Source organism: Nyctibius grandis, chromosome Z, assembly GCF_013368605.1.
Source record: "Nyctibius grandis isolate bNycGra1 chromosome Z, bNycGra1.pri, whole genome shotgun sequence".
Taxonomy (NCBI): domain Eukaryota; kingdom Metazoa; phylum Chordata; class Aves; order Nyctibiiformes; family Nyctibiidae; genus Nyctibius; species Nyctibius grandis.
The window spans coordinates 9,461,358-9,477,793 of record NC_090695.1 but is presented as its reverse complement, the minus strand read 5'-3'; the positions used below and the strand labels follow the sequence as shown (position 1 = coordinate 9,477,793).

The 16,436-nt window shown below is 57.6% G+C and overlaps 1 protein-coding gene across 1 annotated transcript; it reads right to left on the bottom strand.

Annotated features, from left to right (window-relative positions):
* Positions 1 to 28: 28 nt before the first annotated feature.
* GBA2 (glucosylceramidase beta 2) lies at positions 29 to 16,225 on the bottom strand. Its single transcript, XM_068422116.1, has 17 exons — positions 16,038 to 16,225; positions 11,917 to 12,008; positions 11,580 to 11,695; positions 11,248 to 11,466; positions 9,506 to 9,745; positions 9,025 to 9,127; positions 7,547 to 7,700; positions 7,172 to 7,297; positions 6,885 to 7,069; positions 6,489 to 6,593; positions 5,718 to 5,825; positions 5,210 to 5,361; positions 4,951 to 5,057; positions 4,656 to 4,798; positions 4,227 to 4,342; positions 1,037 to 1,228; positions 29 to 951 (listed from the first exon to the last, which is right to left on the bottom strand). The coding sequence occupies exons 1-17, from the start codon at positions 16,223 to 16,225 to the stop codon at positions 724 to 726; spliced, it is 2,574 nt and encodes an 857-aa protein (XP_068278217.1). The 3' UTR covers positions 29 to 723.
* Between the last annotated feature and the right edge of the window lie 211 nt (positions 16,226 to 16,436).

The following is a 16,436-nucleotide window of genomic DNA, read 5'->3' as shown; positions in this document are numbered from 1 at the left end:
AATTTATTAAGAACTTAAAATGATTCATCCTCTAAAACGTGCTCTGCTGCCCACCCCCGGCGCCAGCAGGGAGGGGTGCCACGGTACCAGACCAGGACCTGCTGCTTGGGCTCCGATTGTCACGGGCTGGGGAGCCAGGGCTCCCCTGGGGATTGTATCTGCCACAGGCTCTCCTGGGGCTGGTGCCTTGGGGCAGAGCCAGTCCTTGCGTGCAGTGTCACACAATGGAGGGACAATTACAGCATCCACGTGCCTGCGTGCACCAGTCCAATGTCCTCATACACACATACACCCACACATTTTTTTTTTTTTTTTTTTTTTTTTTGCCCTGCAGGCCAGCTCCAACCTTACCCAGCACCCTGACTGCAGGAGAGAGGCTCCCTGTGCTCCTGGGCAAGGTACCAGCTCCGGTGAAGGATGGCTGGGGGTCCTGGAGGCTGTCAGAACCCTGAGCAATGGGGAAGGGGAGGTGCAGGCTCCAGCAGCGCCTCCTTATCCCACCCCTCTCCTCTCTGAGGAGATGTCACACATACCTCTGGTCCCCCCTTGTGCTCAGCATCGGTGGCTGGAAGCCCCCCAAGGTGAAGGGCATGTAGTGGAGGTAGGGAAGGAAAACAGCACTGTGAGTATTATCAAAGAGGGAGAGGGAAGGGTCCCTGCCCAAGAGCCGAGGCCTCCCTGAGTCCCCCGGTGCACCTGACGCCCTGCTCAGTGCCACCAGGCTCAAGGGTGGATGGGGACCTGGGGGGGCTGTACAGGTGCTGGTGCCTGGCTGGCTCTGCGCTCCAGGGCCAGCTGCATGCTCCAGATGCTAAGAGGCCGCATGTAAGCCAGCGAGCGGTAGACTTTCTTCTCCCGATAGGCCTCCGGTGTCTGGAAAGCCATGCCTAGCCGTTCCCAAACCGTTCGGTAGCAGCCCTCCGCTGTACGGAAGCCTTCCTCCACCAGCCCCTGCAGCAGAGGGAAGATGACCATCAGCCCATCCACGGAGCACAAGGAGATGGCATGTGCCGAGGGGTGCAGCATCACCACTCACCTCCTGGATCATGGTGGCAGCCAAGGCATAGACCACGCCGATCCACACCTCATTGGACTGCACGCTGGAGGTGTCGGGCACCCCGTCGGGTCTCATGCCATTCACTGCTCCCATGGTGCCACCAGCAAAGCCCATGACATTCTTCTCAAAGATGGTCCTGAGCGCACTGACAACATGACTCTTGGGGAAGACCTGTGTAGAGAGAGAGGGGGCTTTGGGCTCAGCGCTCATGGAGACCCCTCAGGCTGGGTCTCCAGGGAGCAGGGTTAAGTTTTCTGTTAGAAAGAGGCAAACACAGCTCGCTGGGTAAACAACCACCTCAGGAAAATAACAAGAGGAAGTAAAAAGCCTATTTCTCTGAAAAGACCAAAAAAAAAAAAAATTGCTCAACAGAAGAGATGCTGAACTTCCTCCTAGGGAGGCTGATAGCTCATCCAACTAGTGTGTCTCCATAAACAGCCTCTCACTTTCAGTCACTGGCGAAACCCCCACGTCTCTTGGGAGTTTGCTTTGGAGACCTGGCCAAACACACCATCCTCATATTGGTTTATGTTCACCACTGCTGGTTTCTCAGGCTAACAGCTATTTGAGGCCAAGACTTTCTCCTGGTAAAGCCACTGTGCTGTTCTCTCAGCCCATCTGCACCAGCTGCAAAAGGCATTGCAATGCCTACAAGAGATGGGATGCTGGCTAGAGGTGGCCAAAGCATGGCCTGGGATCAGTGAGGCTGGACGTATCTTCCTGCCAACGGGAAAGATTGTGGCAAAGCTGGTCTGATGACACTGGAATGCCATCCTGCAGCTGCAAAGTGAATGCTGTGGATATCAGTGGGTTTGTTTGGGTGAATGCTGGGAACCTTGGGGGGGGAAAAAAAGAAAAAAAGATTCAGCTCAGGGGAAAAACAAAAACAGGGCTTAGTTTTGAGTGATTTCAAAAGGACTTTAATCCTTCTGGTTTTGTAACTGCGTGGTGATGCAAGAGTTTGTGGCCTGGACCAAGGGGATTTTGAGGTGAGAGAAGGTACATCCCAGGGATGAAGAGGTCAGACAGATACACGAGATGCCTGATGGTTTTCTGTGTCTGCCAGGAGAGATTTGAAACTTATCTGAAGTGAAAGTTAAAGACTCGCAGAAGGTCAACAGTGCTCGCTGGACAAACAGTGATTCAGATTATCAGGAGGAAGCATTCACCTTCCCCTTCCGATAAATAGAAAAAAAAAGGTTGTTCAACAAACCAAGGCCAAGAGCTCAAAACAGTTACGGGAACAGGCTGAAGCCATCACGCTGAGTAAGCTCTTGCTGAAAATGAAAGAAACCCCATAAACCAAAAAAGAAACCAAACCACCCACCCCACCCAAGGACGAGAACACCTGCCAGCTGAACAAAAAGCAGTGGAGCAGCCACACAGTGAGGACTGCATGAAGGTGAAAAGCCTCTGTGCACAGCCGAGAGTAAATAAAGCTTTTGCACTGCTTTCATTACTGGCAACAAAGCTTGGAAGTGCCAGTGCAGCAGAAGTCACCACCTCTGTGAGAAAAGCAAAGCTCACGGCTCAGTGATGCTGCAAGGGGAGGGCTGGCTCGTCTCAATCCCACACCCACCTAATTGTGAAAAAGCCCTAACAAGAACTTTGCAGGGTGACCATGACCAGGAGGGATGTCGGAGCAACCATGACATCTTCTTACAAGAACGGGAAGAGCCAGGTGGCTCCTGGCTCACCAGCACAGCCCAGGGATGTGCCAGACCTTTCTTGCCAGGCTGGTGCCACCAGAGCCAGGGGAAGCGGGAGGTGTGGTGACACCAGATGGAAGCTTGCCAGGGCAGGCTGGGCAGCCCGACCAGACAGCTTTGGCAGACTCAAAGGAAAGGCAGCAGATCCCTTTTACATGTGCTAAAGCCAAGCATCCGACACAGTCACTTTTCCCAGTGTGGCTCTGGAGATGAGCCCAAGTGCTGCTAAGGAGCAGGGGTCAGCAGAGGGGTGGCGAGAAGCAGCCGTCTCTGGCAGAAGGTTTTGGGGCACCGTTTCTCCAGGACTGGGGTCACAGGCTTCTCCTGCTTTGTATTTCATTACTGACCTGTGCACGCAGCAGGGGCGCGTTAAGGAGGTTACAAACAGGAGTGCTGCCAGCCAGGCAAGGGATCGAATCACATGGGGGAAAAAAAAAACCAACAGACTCGATGGCTGTAGTAAGAGCAGAGAGCAGTTCACCAGTCCCACCTCCGGCCAGCCCAGAGCTCACCAGGCAGCAGGGAGGAAAGCCACCTTCATCCACCACCACCCAAGACGGAAAGGCAAGCGAGTTCTTGGACGCACCAAGTTTACCGTTTGCTCCCCCCAAAGGGATGTTTGGGTATTACTGCATGAGCTCTGGGCCAGACCCTGCCTGTAGCCCCAGCCCCACGCCCTAGGGACTCACACTGGGATAAATGCAGGAGGGCACAACCAAGCGCCCGTTTCTCCTGAAATCCCACAGCGCTCAGCACAAGCCGCTCCCAGGAAAGGCCACCCTTGTTACCAACAGACGGTGACATGGTCCATCACCCTCACACAGCCAAGAGTCACTCCTTCCTTCCGTCACCCAAAGCGTTTGCCTGTCCATCACCACCACAGACAGCTTTGGTCTGACAACTGCCTATGGGCCACAAATAATCCATACGATGGCTCTCCACTTCCCAGCTCTGCTCCAGGTATCACACCACCAGCAGCTGCTCTTACCACCCCATCAGACAAGAGGAGCCTTCAGCCCATTCTTCTCTTGCAACTGAACAGCAACAGACTTTAGGGACCCAAACAAGCCTCAGTTCCCTCAGATATTCATTTAGGACTTTAAACTGGGCACCAAATAACACGTGGAAAGTTTCATACACTTTTTTTTCTCCCATTTTCAAACAAACAGTGCCTTGCCAAGAGCAAACCTCAGTTGGACCTTCCTCCAAGCGTGCCAGAGCTGACCGCAGTTACACACCCCTGCTGCATGGCCTCTCCGTGAGCAGATTTTGGTTTAAGGCACGTTGAACCGATGCGCATTCAACAGCCTCCACCTGAGCACACGTCGCTGCAGGGGAGCAGGCCGGAGCCCCCACACCATCCCCTAATGCTTAACCCACACCATGTGCCAGCCCTGGTGCTCTGCTCCAGCCACAGGTCCCATCTCACCCACCCTGCACCAGGCTGCCCCTTCACTTACCTCAAACTCCCCTTGGTCCAGACCACAAGCCCCGAGAAACCACTGCCCAGCACACTGGTCTGACATGATGCTGCTGGAGGTGTCGCTCCCACTGCTGTCATAGTTGTAGTATTTTCCTGGAAAAAAGGCAGGAAACAGTTTTAAATCCATAGTTTAGGACCCCAGCTCATGTGTGCTGTCCCTACCCTCCACCCCATGAAGCAGAAGCATGGCAGCTGTTTCCAGATGGCCCTCCTCTCTTTCCTTTCCCAAACCAACACACCTTTTCTGTTCCCTCCCTGGTACCTGCTCCTTCCCCTCTGCTTGGAGGGATAGCATCTCCCATCACTTCCCCCATCCTCTGCAAGTGTCTGTGACCCAAGGAGGAGCTGTCCCCCTCCCAAGGGACACATGGCCAGCCAAGTGTTGTCCCCACTAGTGAGCACCCACCGTTCCAAAGCATCCTCTCAAACGCCTCCTTGCCCTTGCTCAGGATGTCTGTGTATTTCTGCCGGATCTTGGTGTCCCCAAGCACCTCTGCCATCTTGCACATCATGCAGACGGCTGCCAGCCACAGCCCGCCGCAGTACGCGCTGCCGAAGCAAAAGGAGAGCAAGGTCAGCAACGTGGGACACCCCACAGGTGGAACGCAGCTCCACAAGAGATGGGGACCATGGTCCCAGCTCTGAGCTATCTCCCCACCCCACACTCCCCATCTCCAACCCCACTTGCCTCTCTTGCTCACCTGGCTCCATTCACCACCCACGCGTCATATGTCTGGTCAGCGAAGCCACCATTTTCGATGAGCCCATCGTTATCCGTATCGAACTTCAGCTCTGACTCCATCACAGCCTGCGGGAGAGGCAGGAGATGGTCATGCAGCCCCTGCATCCTGGCTGACCCTCACGCTCTGCTCAGGAGCATCCATCCTCTTGGGATGTTGTAAGGCTCCCAAGGGAAGTGAGAAGGCGAGGATGCCCCACAGCCTGATCTTCTCCCGGTACCTGGCAGACTGGCCACATGTCCCGCAAGTACAAGGAGTCGTGTGTCAGGTAGTAGTCACGGTACACCTGCAGCACAAACTTCAGGTTGAGGTCCTTCCAGTCGGCCGTGTCGTGCATCAGGTAGGCATTGACACGCTGCCACGGCTCGTCACCTAAGCCAGGACAGAGCAGATGCGGCAGAGCAGCAAGCAACAAACATCCCCTCTCCTACCCAGGAGCAAGGTCCCAAGGGTGCCGTGATCAAACAGCACTAAAATAACACGTTGCACCCTGTGCCATCTCTAGCAGGTGCAGCCTTCCCGCTTCTACGGCTTCCCTCTGTCCCCCTCATACAAGCTCCATGCAGTGTGGTCTTCATCACCACCCCAAACCATCCAAGCTTTTCACTCCCAGAAAACAGCGTACTCCACGCACCATACCTCCTTCCCACAGCCTGGGGGTTAACCACCCTGAAGGAGCTGTGTGAGCACCCCCTCTGCCCCCCAGCATGCCCAGCCAGACCCTTCACCTGGGTCCCCAATGTCGTGCGGCACCACGTTCTTCAGCTTCACCTGGGCTGTCTGACCACACATCAAGTACTGCCTGGGCTGGACATCCTCGTTCACCACTGTGACAGCTGGGGAGGACATAGAGCAAGAGACATGAGAAAGGCAGCAGGCACTGCAGCAGCAGGCTCCAAGCACAGGCACAGGCAGGGCCACCAGCACCAGCACACCAGGCTGCCCTTTGGCGCTCCAGTTGCTAGATCACAGCCTCTGCAAAGGGCTGAGGGGACACCAGGCTGCTCCCAGTCTCCCCTCAGCAGTGGACATGCAGCTGTCACCACCCCTTAAGCAAGCTGGTGGCAGCACCCAGGGCTGGGAGGGAACCCCAGTGGGCTCATCCCTGCCGCAGCCCAGCACAGGGCTGTGCTCCACCAGTGGTCAGACCACCACCGAGCAGCCTCCAAGCCCACCCAAAGCATCAAGGTCTACAAAGAGCTCCATGCTTCTCCTCTGCAAGGGGCACAGAGCGACCTGGTATGACCAGGGACTCCCCCAGGGCAAGCAGAGCCAGCTGTGTACCCCCTGTGCGGCAAGAAGGCATCCCAGTGCTGGGCAGAGATGCTGAGAGGCAGCAACGCTGGGGGTTTGCAAGTCCTGGGCCCAGCAGAGGAGCTGGAGGGGCATGTTGGCTTCACTGCACCGATTTCTATGGCAGATGCTGTCCCACATCCTCCGTCTCTTCCCTAGGTGAAGACATCAGCAAGTATCAAGCCAGGGTCTCCTGGGTCACTCACCAATGTCATACTGCAGGCTGATCTGCAGCTTGGGCCACAGCATGACGAGAGCAAAGGAGGCGTAGAAGTGGACATCGTAGGTGTTGTACATGCGGTACTCCTGGCCTGGAAGGACCAGGGAGATGGTGAGGGACGGGAGACCTGCCACAGGGAGGGGAAAGGAGGGGAAAGGAGGGGCAAGTCCGCCCTCCCGCATGGCCCAGGAGGGTGGGCTCTTTCCCAGCACAGGCAGGGGCTCCCATTAGAAGTCATTTTTATTCTCTACATATAGCACCCAGGGGTCTGGAGAAGACCTCATGCCATATCCTACAGGGCTTGGTCCTGCAAGGGGTTTTGCTGGGAACAGCAACAGGGAGGGGTTGAGTTAGGACCATCCACCACGTCCCTGCAAGTTACCTTCCAAATAAGCAAACCTTCCATACTCCCGCAGGACAGGGAGGAGGTGGGAGAGGCCAGCCCCCGCCGGCCCCTGCAGGTCCTTGGCGCAGCAGTCCGGGGGCACCTCCACCCAGATGGTCCCCCCGTCCGTCATGAAGTACAGCTCATTGAAGAGGGCCGACTTGTACCAGGAAGGCAGCTGGCTGCGGGCAAGAGGGAAACTCAACCACAGCGGCAAAGGTGGTGATGCTCCTGCCCTGACCAGCCCCAGGAGGCCACCGGGAAGGTGCTCCCATCTACCACACCTGTTCTCCAGGATGGGCTTCTGCCATACTTCGATCTTCCTCTCCCACTCCTCGTAGTGCGTCAGGGCGTGATGCGACAGGGCAGGAGCGGCATCGCCTCCGCTGCCAAAGAAACGGGTGTACCGCCTGCCGAGGGGGGGGTTGGTGAGCACGGCGTGGGCTCAGGCTGGGAAGCCCACCCAGCCACGGGAGAGGGGCTGGACTATAGCAAACACCACAATAACACAGCTGCTAGTGCAGGGGTGTTGAGGAGCAGGGGCTGGGGACAGGGTCCCTCCGTGAGCTGGCAGGGCTACGGCCGCAGGGAAGCCTGGAAGCAGGGAGAAGGGAGCTTTGGGGGTGTGAGCCAAGCCCCATCGGAGACAACCCACCCACCTGAGGTGCAGCTTCTCCTTGGAGCCAAAGTGAACACGGGGCATGTCCCAAGCCAGGGCCAGCTCAAGCGTCTTGTGACTGTGGGCAGGCACCCTGCAGCTAACACACACGGCTGCTGCAGTCACCTCTCCCTTCTCCGTTGGGCTGCTTTTACCTGCCAGGAAAAAAAAAAAAAAATATTCACAAGTGACCAAGGAAGCCCTGTGGGGGGGTGACTGATGCTCCCACGCACCTCTGAGGGGGATAAGACTATTCAGGCACGCCCCAGTCACCCTGCAACCTGGAGGGTACATGCTCAGGGTTTTAAGGGATGACATTACCGCACGTGAGTAACTGCTTTTTGCAAGCAGGAAAACACACCTGCCATGGGCGGAGGGGTTAAAAAGTCAGTCATCAAAGCAGAGGAACAAACCAGGCAGGAAAAGCCACCAGGCACGAGCGGAAAGGACAGAGCACCCCATGACTTTGTAACTGCGCTGCACTCAGAGGCACTGGGACTTTCTAGCGACAGCCATCGCTCCCAGCTTTTCAAGGGCGCTCAAACTATGACCGTGTTCAAGAAAAGCCCCAAGGCAGCTGGATAATTATACGCAGGTTCTGACATGTGTACCAGGTAAACTCATTAAAGCAACAATTTCAACAGAAGCGCAGACCTTGACTATGATAATACACAAAGGAAAACCACATCCCAATAGCCTGGAGAGCTCTGACTGCACCTAGGCAGGAAACTTCGATTTCCAGAAATATTTATGTAAACACTTTATTTACATAATTTAAGCTTCAAGAAATCTTGCAAAGGCCCAGTGCCAGCATCTCTAGCTCGCCAGCATCATCCTTGTTCAAAAGCTGGCAGAGACATTAGGCAAATGACCGGTCACCTTTCATGACATTAAAAGGTTAGCAGCAAGGGCTGGGAGACACCACCCTGCTCCAAGGCTTCTGTCAAGGGAGCAAGCAGACAACTGAGGATGATGCAGAAGTCTCACAGGAATACCAGAGACCTTCGGGGAACCGATGTAGTAACAAGAGGACAGCAAGTGATGGCAGCACCAAACCCCAAGGACTGCTAAGTGCCGGCTAGAACAAACCTGATGAGTCCATCTCGCAGATCTGGCGATGGGAACTTGGGGAAGGCGGCTGGGCATCACGCTGGGTACTCAGCAGAGATCTCAGCTGAGAGATTTCTACACAGACTAATGGCATGTGCAATGAATACAGCCAAGAACAGCTCCAAAGTGGTGCAAGCAGCCTTTGGAGAGCCACAATGAGGACAGCGTGACAAGCAATGGGAAATTCCTATACAGCCTAAAGTTGGGAGTGAGCCACAGCATCACAGAGAGCTTTTTGCTGTTGCACCGAGGTGGCCAGAGGAAGGGAAACCCACCCTTGCTGCACTGCCATGTGCCCTGCAACCAGCGTGGCCACCCGTTACCCCTGCTCCCCCTCCACTTTGTCCCACGGAGGGCACAGGGACTCACCAGCGGGGGAATCCAGCCTGCCGTCCTGCAGGAGGTCCTGCCACACCTCTCGACCCGATCCCGTGGGATTGAATGCCGTCAAGTGGGTGACTTCTGTGCCAGCCTGGGGAAGGGAAGAGCATCATCAGGGACTGGGACTTTTGAGAAGCAGATGCAGGGCCCCCCTGACCCTCAACAACACTGGGACCCCAGACTTGCTCCCCGCGTGCTGCCCAGCAACGCCAGCTCCAAAGCTAATCACCTGCTGTCCTGCAAGCTTCACCCATAGCTTCTCTCTTTGCACCCACCCACAAAGACAGCGCTCTCAGGGAAGCCATATCCCCACTCCTGCTCCAGCGGTCAGGCAAGTGCTGAGGACCAGTGCCAACCCCAACCCACTGCACACCCATTCTTTACCAGCTGCCTGGCAGCAGCCCCCCTCATTCAGCAGGGCTGTACAACCCCCCCAGCAGAAGCCACGCTATCCCTGCCAGCCCTTTACCTTCTCCCGGGCAGAGATGGCGAGGGTGAAGGGGTTCACGCGTGTGCAGTGGTGCAGCAGGACTCCAGCAACACGCTCGCCCTCCTTCTCAAAGGAGAAGGGTTCGTTCCAGTGCCCTCCGCTCCTGTCCTCCTTCGTTCCCGTGCCGTTCTGCAGGCTGAACATGATGGAGACGTCCACGTCCTCATCCCTCCCGTTCTCCACCTCCCAGATGAACACTCCCACTGGCAGGCTGGAGTCCTGGCAGAGACAGACAACGCTGCGCATCGGGCTGGTGCTCCATGGATAGCTGTCAGAGCATCAGTTCTCCTGCTGCTGCGGAGACCACGCGGGATGCCGCAGGAGCGAGAGCACCACGAACAACTCTGTTTCGGAGCCTGTTGCAAAGCTGGGGAGCAGCAGTGGGACCAGAGGAATTTGGAGGGCAGGCAATACAAAATTCAGATCACCAGCTCCAGGCTAGCCAACCGCACGCTGGGCAATACACAGATGGAAAGCAGCGCTTAAGGCTCAGACAGGCGTCTCACCACCCACCTATTCAACAGGTTGATACAGGCTCACATGCTTCGCTGGGGTAAGAGGAAGGTCAGGCATGTCGGCAGCACAGCCCGCCGCCCTCGCCCGGGGCTGGGAGCTAGCGGGAGCAGCGTGCAGGAGCGGCAAGGCATCCCCAGCTGCCCTCCCCAGCTTCCGCGTTGCTGCGAGGGTTCCTCCTGCCTGGGAGCATTGCTGAGCGGAGACATGGGGAAACGCTGGAAAAGCCCAGCCGAGAAAGCCCAGCTAATAAGCAGCTCTTCCCTTGGGGACAGCAGGCAAAAGCCAGCTAAAACACTCCTAGGAACACTCTGCCAACAAACCAACCCACAAGTACAGGCTGAGAGATTCCCAAAACGCTACCAACAGATCCTCTGGGCAGTATGGCCACAGCTCTGGACCTGCCATTCCGGGTGGACAGGAGCTGGGATGGTCACAGGACCAAACCAAAGGCAGGGAACAAGCAGTACAAAGAATCAAAGTACAGGTCAGAGGAGAAAGGAGCAGCTGCCAGAGCTAAGCACAATAATAGGCTGGATATTAGGAAAAGGTTCTTCACCCAGAGGGTGGTGGAGCACTGGAACAGGCTTCCCGGGGAAGCAGTCATGGCGCCAAGCCTGACAGCATTCAAGAAGCATTTGGACAATGCCCTCAGACACATGGTGTGAATTCTGAGGCTGTCCTATGCTGGGACAGGAGTTGGACTTGATGATCCTTGTGGGTCCCTTCCAACTCAGGACATTCTATGATTCTATGAAAAAGGGATAGTCCTCCCAGCACCAACTGCCTCAGGAGGGGCAAAGCCTTCCAGAGTCCCTCTCCTACACGTCTGGCAGCTGGCACTAGGGACAGGCTCTTGGGACAGAAGAGACCAGGCTGGGAAACGACATTACCAAGGTCGCAAGCCTGGTTGTCTTCAGGCAATGCTGAGCTGGGAAGGAGGGACAAGGAATTCTTCTAGTGCAGCACCCCTGGATACACAGGTGACACTCAGGGGTCAAAAACTCACCAGCTCCAAGGCTCTGCTACCAAAACAGGACACACTGAGCACCACATGGTACAGCCCCGTGTCTGCTGTGCCGATCCTTTCCCCGTCCCATGCAGGCAGCTCTGCCACATCCCTGCCAACCTGCTCCATGAGCAATGCCGCTGCAGCACAGCGTGGCCCATTGCCCCCATGGGACAGGGAGCAGCCATCGCCTCCTTACCTTATAGTCATGGGGGATGACGGGAGAGACCTGGCGGCAAGTGAGTACCACGTTTTGCCCCGGGAGCTCGTAGACCATCCAGGCACGGGGGTACAGGGCATGGTAGAAGGCGTAGTGGCCACAGTAGCCCCAGTTCCAGCCCTGCAGAGTGCTGGGTCTCTCCACAGACAAGACCTGCTGGTAAACCGTCTGCCCCTTGCAACGCAGGCACACTGTGAACTGGAGAGGAGAGGAGCACGGGGAAGGGATGAGATGAGCTCAAGAGCAGATGCCTCAACCACTCAGGCCGCTGCAATGCCACTCACACCCCTCGCACACCCTGCCGCACCTACCTGGTCAGCGATGACCGTTTCGTAGTGATAAATGCCAGGGTTCAGCTGCCAGCGGCAGAACTCACCCCGCCAGCCACGGGTGATGGTGCCTCCCCCGATCCCGCCCAGCGGGCACCCTGGTAAGGAAACCAGAAATTAGCACCCCCCCATTCCTCCCCACAGTGGGATCTGGATCGAGGAACCCCCACGCAGCTCTGTGGGCTCCTCAGCACTGCCCACACCCCAACAGCTCCCTGACCCGCTCCCATACTCTAGCACCCTGATGGCCCCACGTGAATCCCTGCCCACCCAGCACACTGGGCATTGCACCACCCCAGTGCCCAAACTGTAGGCTGACCGTAGATCTGCTGCAGAGGAACCGCACACAAGAGGTCAATGAAGGCAGATTTCTTCTCTATGCGGGTCTTCTTGTACCACCACCTGAAGTACCTGCAAGGGAAAGAGAGGTATGAAAGGAGACAGGAACAGGCACCACTGTCCTTTCAATGTCACTGGGCAGGACGTGACCAGCACATGTTGCAGCAGCCCCTCTTGTGGAGATGTACAACGGGAACCTGTGTCCCAGGGCGTGCTGGGTGGCAGCCCCTGCCATCCATCTGCAGCATGTATCTGTCAGCAAGCACGAGCAGGCAGAGCTCAGGCAGCTCAGGGCTGCCCACAAGGGCACAGCATGAAAACAGAGCGCTCCAATACCTGAGAGCAGGGCTCCCAGCTCACGCAGAGGCAGGAGGCTTTCCCAGATGTCCATGGAGAAGTGGGAATGCACACAAAGACCACCACCACCTCCACATCCTGCTAAGGAAGGTCTGGAAGCGGAGGCACAAGCCCAGAGAAGCCATACGCTGCTCCAGGGACATGGGCCTTGGTTTTCCACCTCCACATCCCCATTGTCACACACAGCCCTGCCACATCCCAGTGCCACATTCCCCGGGGGCAGATGGCACAGGGCAGCCTCATCCTGGAGGTGATGCTTGCTGTCTGCAGCTGGCAGGATCCCAGGGACTCACCTCTGCTCGCCTGCCAGCTGCATAGCCAGGCACTGCCCATCAGATAATTTCTCACCCAAAGGCCTGGGAATTGAGAGACACCCAAGCAGGGGCACACCTGCACCTGGGTGTGCCAGCTACACTCCAGGCAAGAGGAGCAGGGCTGGGCTCCGAGTCGGCGCTAGTAAAAGACTGGCTTTTGCTAATGAACCGCCCCAAGTTAAATCTTCCATATGGAGACAATTAGCATACAGGAACCAGCTACCAGACCAGAAGGAGCTGATGAACTTCCTCCAGCAAACAGACAGGCAAGACCCAACCGGCAGCTCCACGGCCCTGGGTGCCACATGGGCGGTGGGGGGCACGGGAGCCTCCATGGCAGGCAACATCCCCGAGCCACCCGCAGGCACCAGTGCTGGTCCCGTACTGCCAAGAGGTGAAAGCCACCCCAGCTGGGAGCAGACAGCCTGTCCCACTCTGATGGCCCACAGGATGCAGAGCCCAGGTGGTGGGCAATGGGTGAGCACTAAACCCCAGGGACATGTACCCGCAGGAGCAAGGGGACAGGCTCTTCCATGACACCCCCTGCTCCTACACACTCGTCCCCAACAAAAAGCACCCACACTTGCCTTTTTTGGCTGAGTGGTCACTGGACATCCACCTTTATTCACCAACATCTAAGGTCCTCAAATCCCTCTCAGGGTGACATTTTCCGGGTTGCAGTCTCACAGGACCTGATGGCTGCCTGCTCTCCGTTCCTACGTACTCACCTTCACGTTTGACTGTTTAAAGACATTTTTCCTGCAGAGGTTCAGGGCACGAGAACCAGCCCGTCCTGCATGACCGCCCTGAATCATGGCCTGCCACTATCTTCAAGCTACATCTGCTGCAACTGCTCTTCTCCCAGCTGAGACAGCCCCGGCTTTACACTACTGAGGCGAGGGTTTGGCAGCGTGCTCACTCTCTCTCTCAAGGAAACGAATTTTTTTTTTTTTTTTTAAACCCAGCGTCAGGGAACCAACCCAGCTTCTTCCCCAGCAGGTTTCTGGTGATGGGAAATAAGGTGCCAAGGAAGAGCTGGGCTGTGGCCCGGCCCGGCGGGGCATCCTGGTTCCTTGGAAAGGAGGTGATGGAGGGATTTCAAAACGCAGTTTTTCCAGGAGCACGCAGTGGGAGAGGTTTGGGATTTACAGCCAGCCACTGCCCGAGCCGTTCTGCCATCTCAACAGCAAACTCTTCCCCTGCCAGCTTCTCTCAAAATCACGCAAGCCAAGAGAAGGTGGTTGATGCCCAATTGCTGGCCATTAACAGCTCTGCCAGGACTGCAGAATAACCAGGAGAAAGTCTTCGTGTTCTGCAGCACCAAAAGCCCTGCCAGGGCTGCAGGGCATTCCTTTCCCTTCAAATTGGCAGTGGAATTAAAACCTGTCCAGACATGGCCCAGCTGTTCCAGATTGGTGCCGTGACCCCTCCCAGGGCACATCAGCCACCTCTGCGGAAACCTGCCTGCATCTCTCTCCCTGCCCCGCCAGCCCCAGCACCCACCGCAGCCCAAACGTTCACATGGCCTTTTCTTTCCAGATGTGTAGCTGTGAGTATCCCTCCAAAGGATTTACCCCAGTGAGCCCCAATTAACAAAAATCCCACCCCAGGGCTGTCAACACGCCCCGCCACACCACCTGTAGCAGGGGCTGGTGCTACAGGCAAGGACACCCATCAGCCAGAGGTTTAACTCAACACGACACGTTAACCCAGGATGCAGTGGCTCCTCAGGCAGGGCCTAGACTTCCTCAGCCAAAGACGTGCAGCAGCTCCAAGGTGCTGCCCAGCCATCTTGGGAGGTACAAGCACCTGCACCAAGTGGCTTTGCACTTCATGCACCAAGCCATGCCAGATTTTGAGAGCATCCCTGGCACGGGTGCTCCTCATCATGGGTCATTTGGGAGAGGGCAGGCCAACCTGCAGGTCTCCAGAGGTTCAGACATGTGTGCCATGCCGCCAGGCTGAGCTCCATGTTCCTCTGGCAGCACCAGCACCCAGGTTTCCATCAGCTGGCTGCCTCTGACAGGCAGATGCACGGGTGCCCACCAATGCAGGAGCATGCAGCCTCTCACAAATTCTCACATCCCAGCATTACCTGCCCTTCGTCATCCAACACCGCCGCCCCTGGGTTTTAATTCAAACCCACACAGGTATTTCTCATCGCACTGGCCCTTCCTGTCTTTCGCTCTCTAGGCTGGAGCGTCCTTGCAAGGAAGCTTTGCCCTGCAGAGTATTTTGAGATGACAACCAAATCACCTCCTAAATTGGCACACGGGAAGAGGCAGCAGTTTGACTTTTACCTTCTTGCTTTTGAACCTTAAAATGTTTTCCTAGGACTCACACAAGCCATACCGAGACCCCAGTGAGAACAGGTCATGAGTGGCCTCCCCAGGCCACCACAGAGGTCATCATCTCTCCTCCCCGCTCACCCCACCAGAACTTCACGCTTTCCCAGTGCTCAGCTCATCCCCAACCTGCCATGGCAGCTTTTCCAGCAGCCTTTATCTCCCGTGCACGACCCATGCTCTTCCTCCTCTGATGCCCAGGCTCGCGCCAGGATGTCTCAGGTCGGATCAGCATGCTGCGCACCCCGAAGCGGTCTGCTATCTGCCCCTTCATCACGCTTTGTAGGAACCAGCTTTGCAAGCAGCAACCTCCAAGGACACCGAGCAGGAAAAAGCTCAGAAAATGGAGGCAGGAGAGATAAAAAGCAAGCACAAGGAAATAAATCACGCTGTCATCGGTTTCAATGTTGAGCCTGACGGGTACACAAACACCGCCAGCACCCGGGCAGCAGTTCTAAAGGTTAAAATAACACCGCTCCCCATGAGCGTTTTTCCTGGTTACTTTCAGGTCACCCAAACGCAAAGTCGAGAGAAGTCCCCGTTCCCAAACCTGCTATAGGGCACAGCACGTCAAAAATCCTCACAGCTAACCTCCAGTTTAATCTCGATCTGCCGAAAGGTGCCTTCCGCAGGAGGCTGGTGCTGGCCGGGGAGGATGCCGCACCGATGGGCACCGGCAGCAAGGCTCAGGGGTGGGAGATGGGGTCTCCCCGCGCGCCCAGAAGCGATGCCCCGAGCCCGCCCAGCTCCCGACCAGTTTTGGAGAACCCGAGCGTTGGGGTGCTGCCCCTAATCCAGCTTCGCCCAGTCTGCACCAGTGCTCCCAGTGCCTGCGCCAGGCAGGCGGGCGGGCGCCGGCAGCTCGGGGCGGGAGGAGACCGGCTCGCTCCAGCCCGGGGCCTTCCGTGATGCGCCGTTCCCTGCCCTCCGCGCACGGGGGCACCGCGGCTGCCTGCCCGGGGCGAGCCGCCCGCAGCACCCGGGGGCTCGAGTCCGCCGCGCCGCTCCGTGTCCCCCGCTCCCTGTCCCCCCTCCCGGGGTGTTCCCGGTGCCCGTTTCCCTCCACCCCCCCCCCCGCGCCGTACCGCAAGGCGAGGCCGATGTGCCGCAGGACGTCGCGGAGCGGCACGTCGCCGGCGCCGTAGGGCTGCCGCGGCTCCTCGAAGCGGTGCGCCAGGCAGACGCGCCAGCCGGCCGCCGCCACGCCGCGGCCCCGCGCCGCCCCCTCGTACCGCCGCACCAGCGGCCCCGCCGCCGCCGCCGCCGCCGCCATCACCGCCCCCCGCCCCGCGCGCGCCTTCTTCACCGCGCGCGCCTCGCCACGCCCCGCCCGCGCCCCCGGGGCACGGAGCCTCCGCGTCCCGCCGAGAGCGTCCGGAAACCCGGACCCGCCCCGCCGCCGGCGCGACCTGCCGTCCCCAGGGCGCCCGGCCGAGCGCTGCCGAGCGCCGCCCGACAGTGCCCGAGCGCCGCCCGAGCGCTAC

Excerpts from the sequence above, each read along its gene's own strand:
- GBA2 (XM_068422116.1), bottom strand. The coding sequence starts at position 16,225 with ATGGCGGCGGCGGCGGCGGCGGCGGGGCCGCTGGTGCGGCGGTACGAG. Across the intron at positions 6,594-6,884 it reads AAGGTTTGCTTATTTGGAAG|GCCAGGAGTACCGCATGTAC; the intron begins GTAACTTGCAGG and ends TGGTCCTTCCAG. Across the intron at positions 5,826-6,488 it reads CAGCCTGCAGTATGACATTG|CTGTCACAGTGGTGAACGAG; the intron begins GTGAGTGACCCA and ends TGTCCTCCCCAG.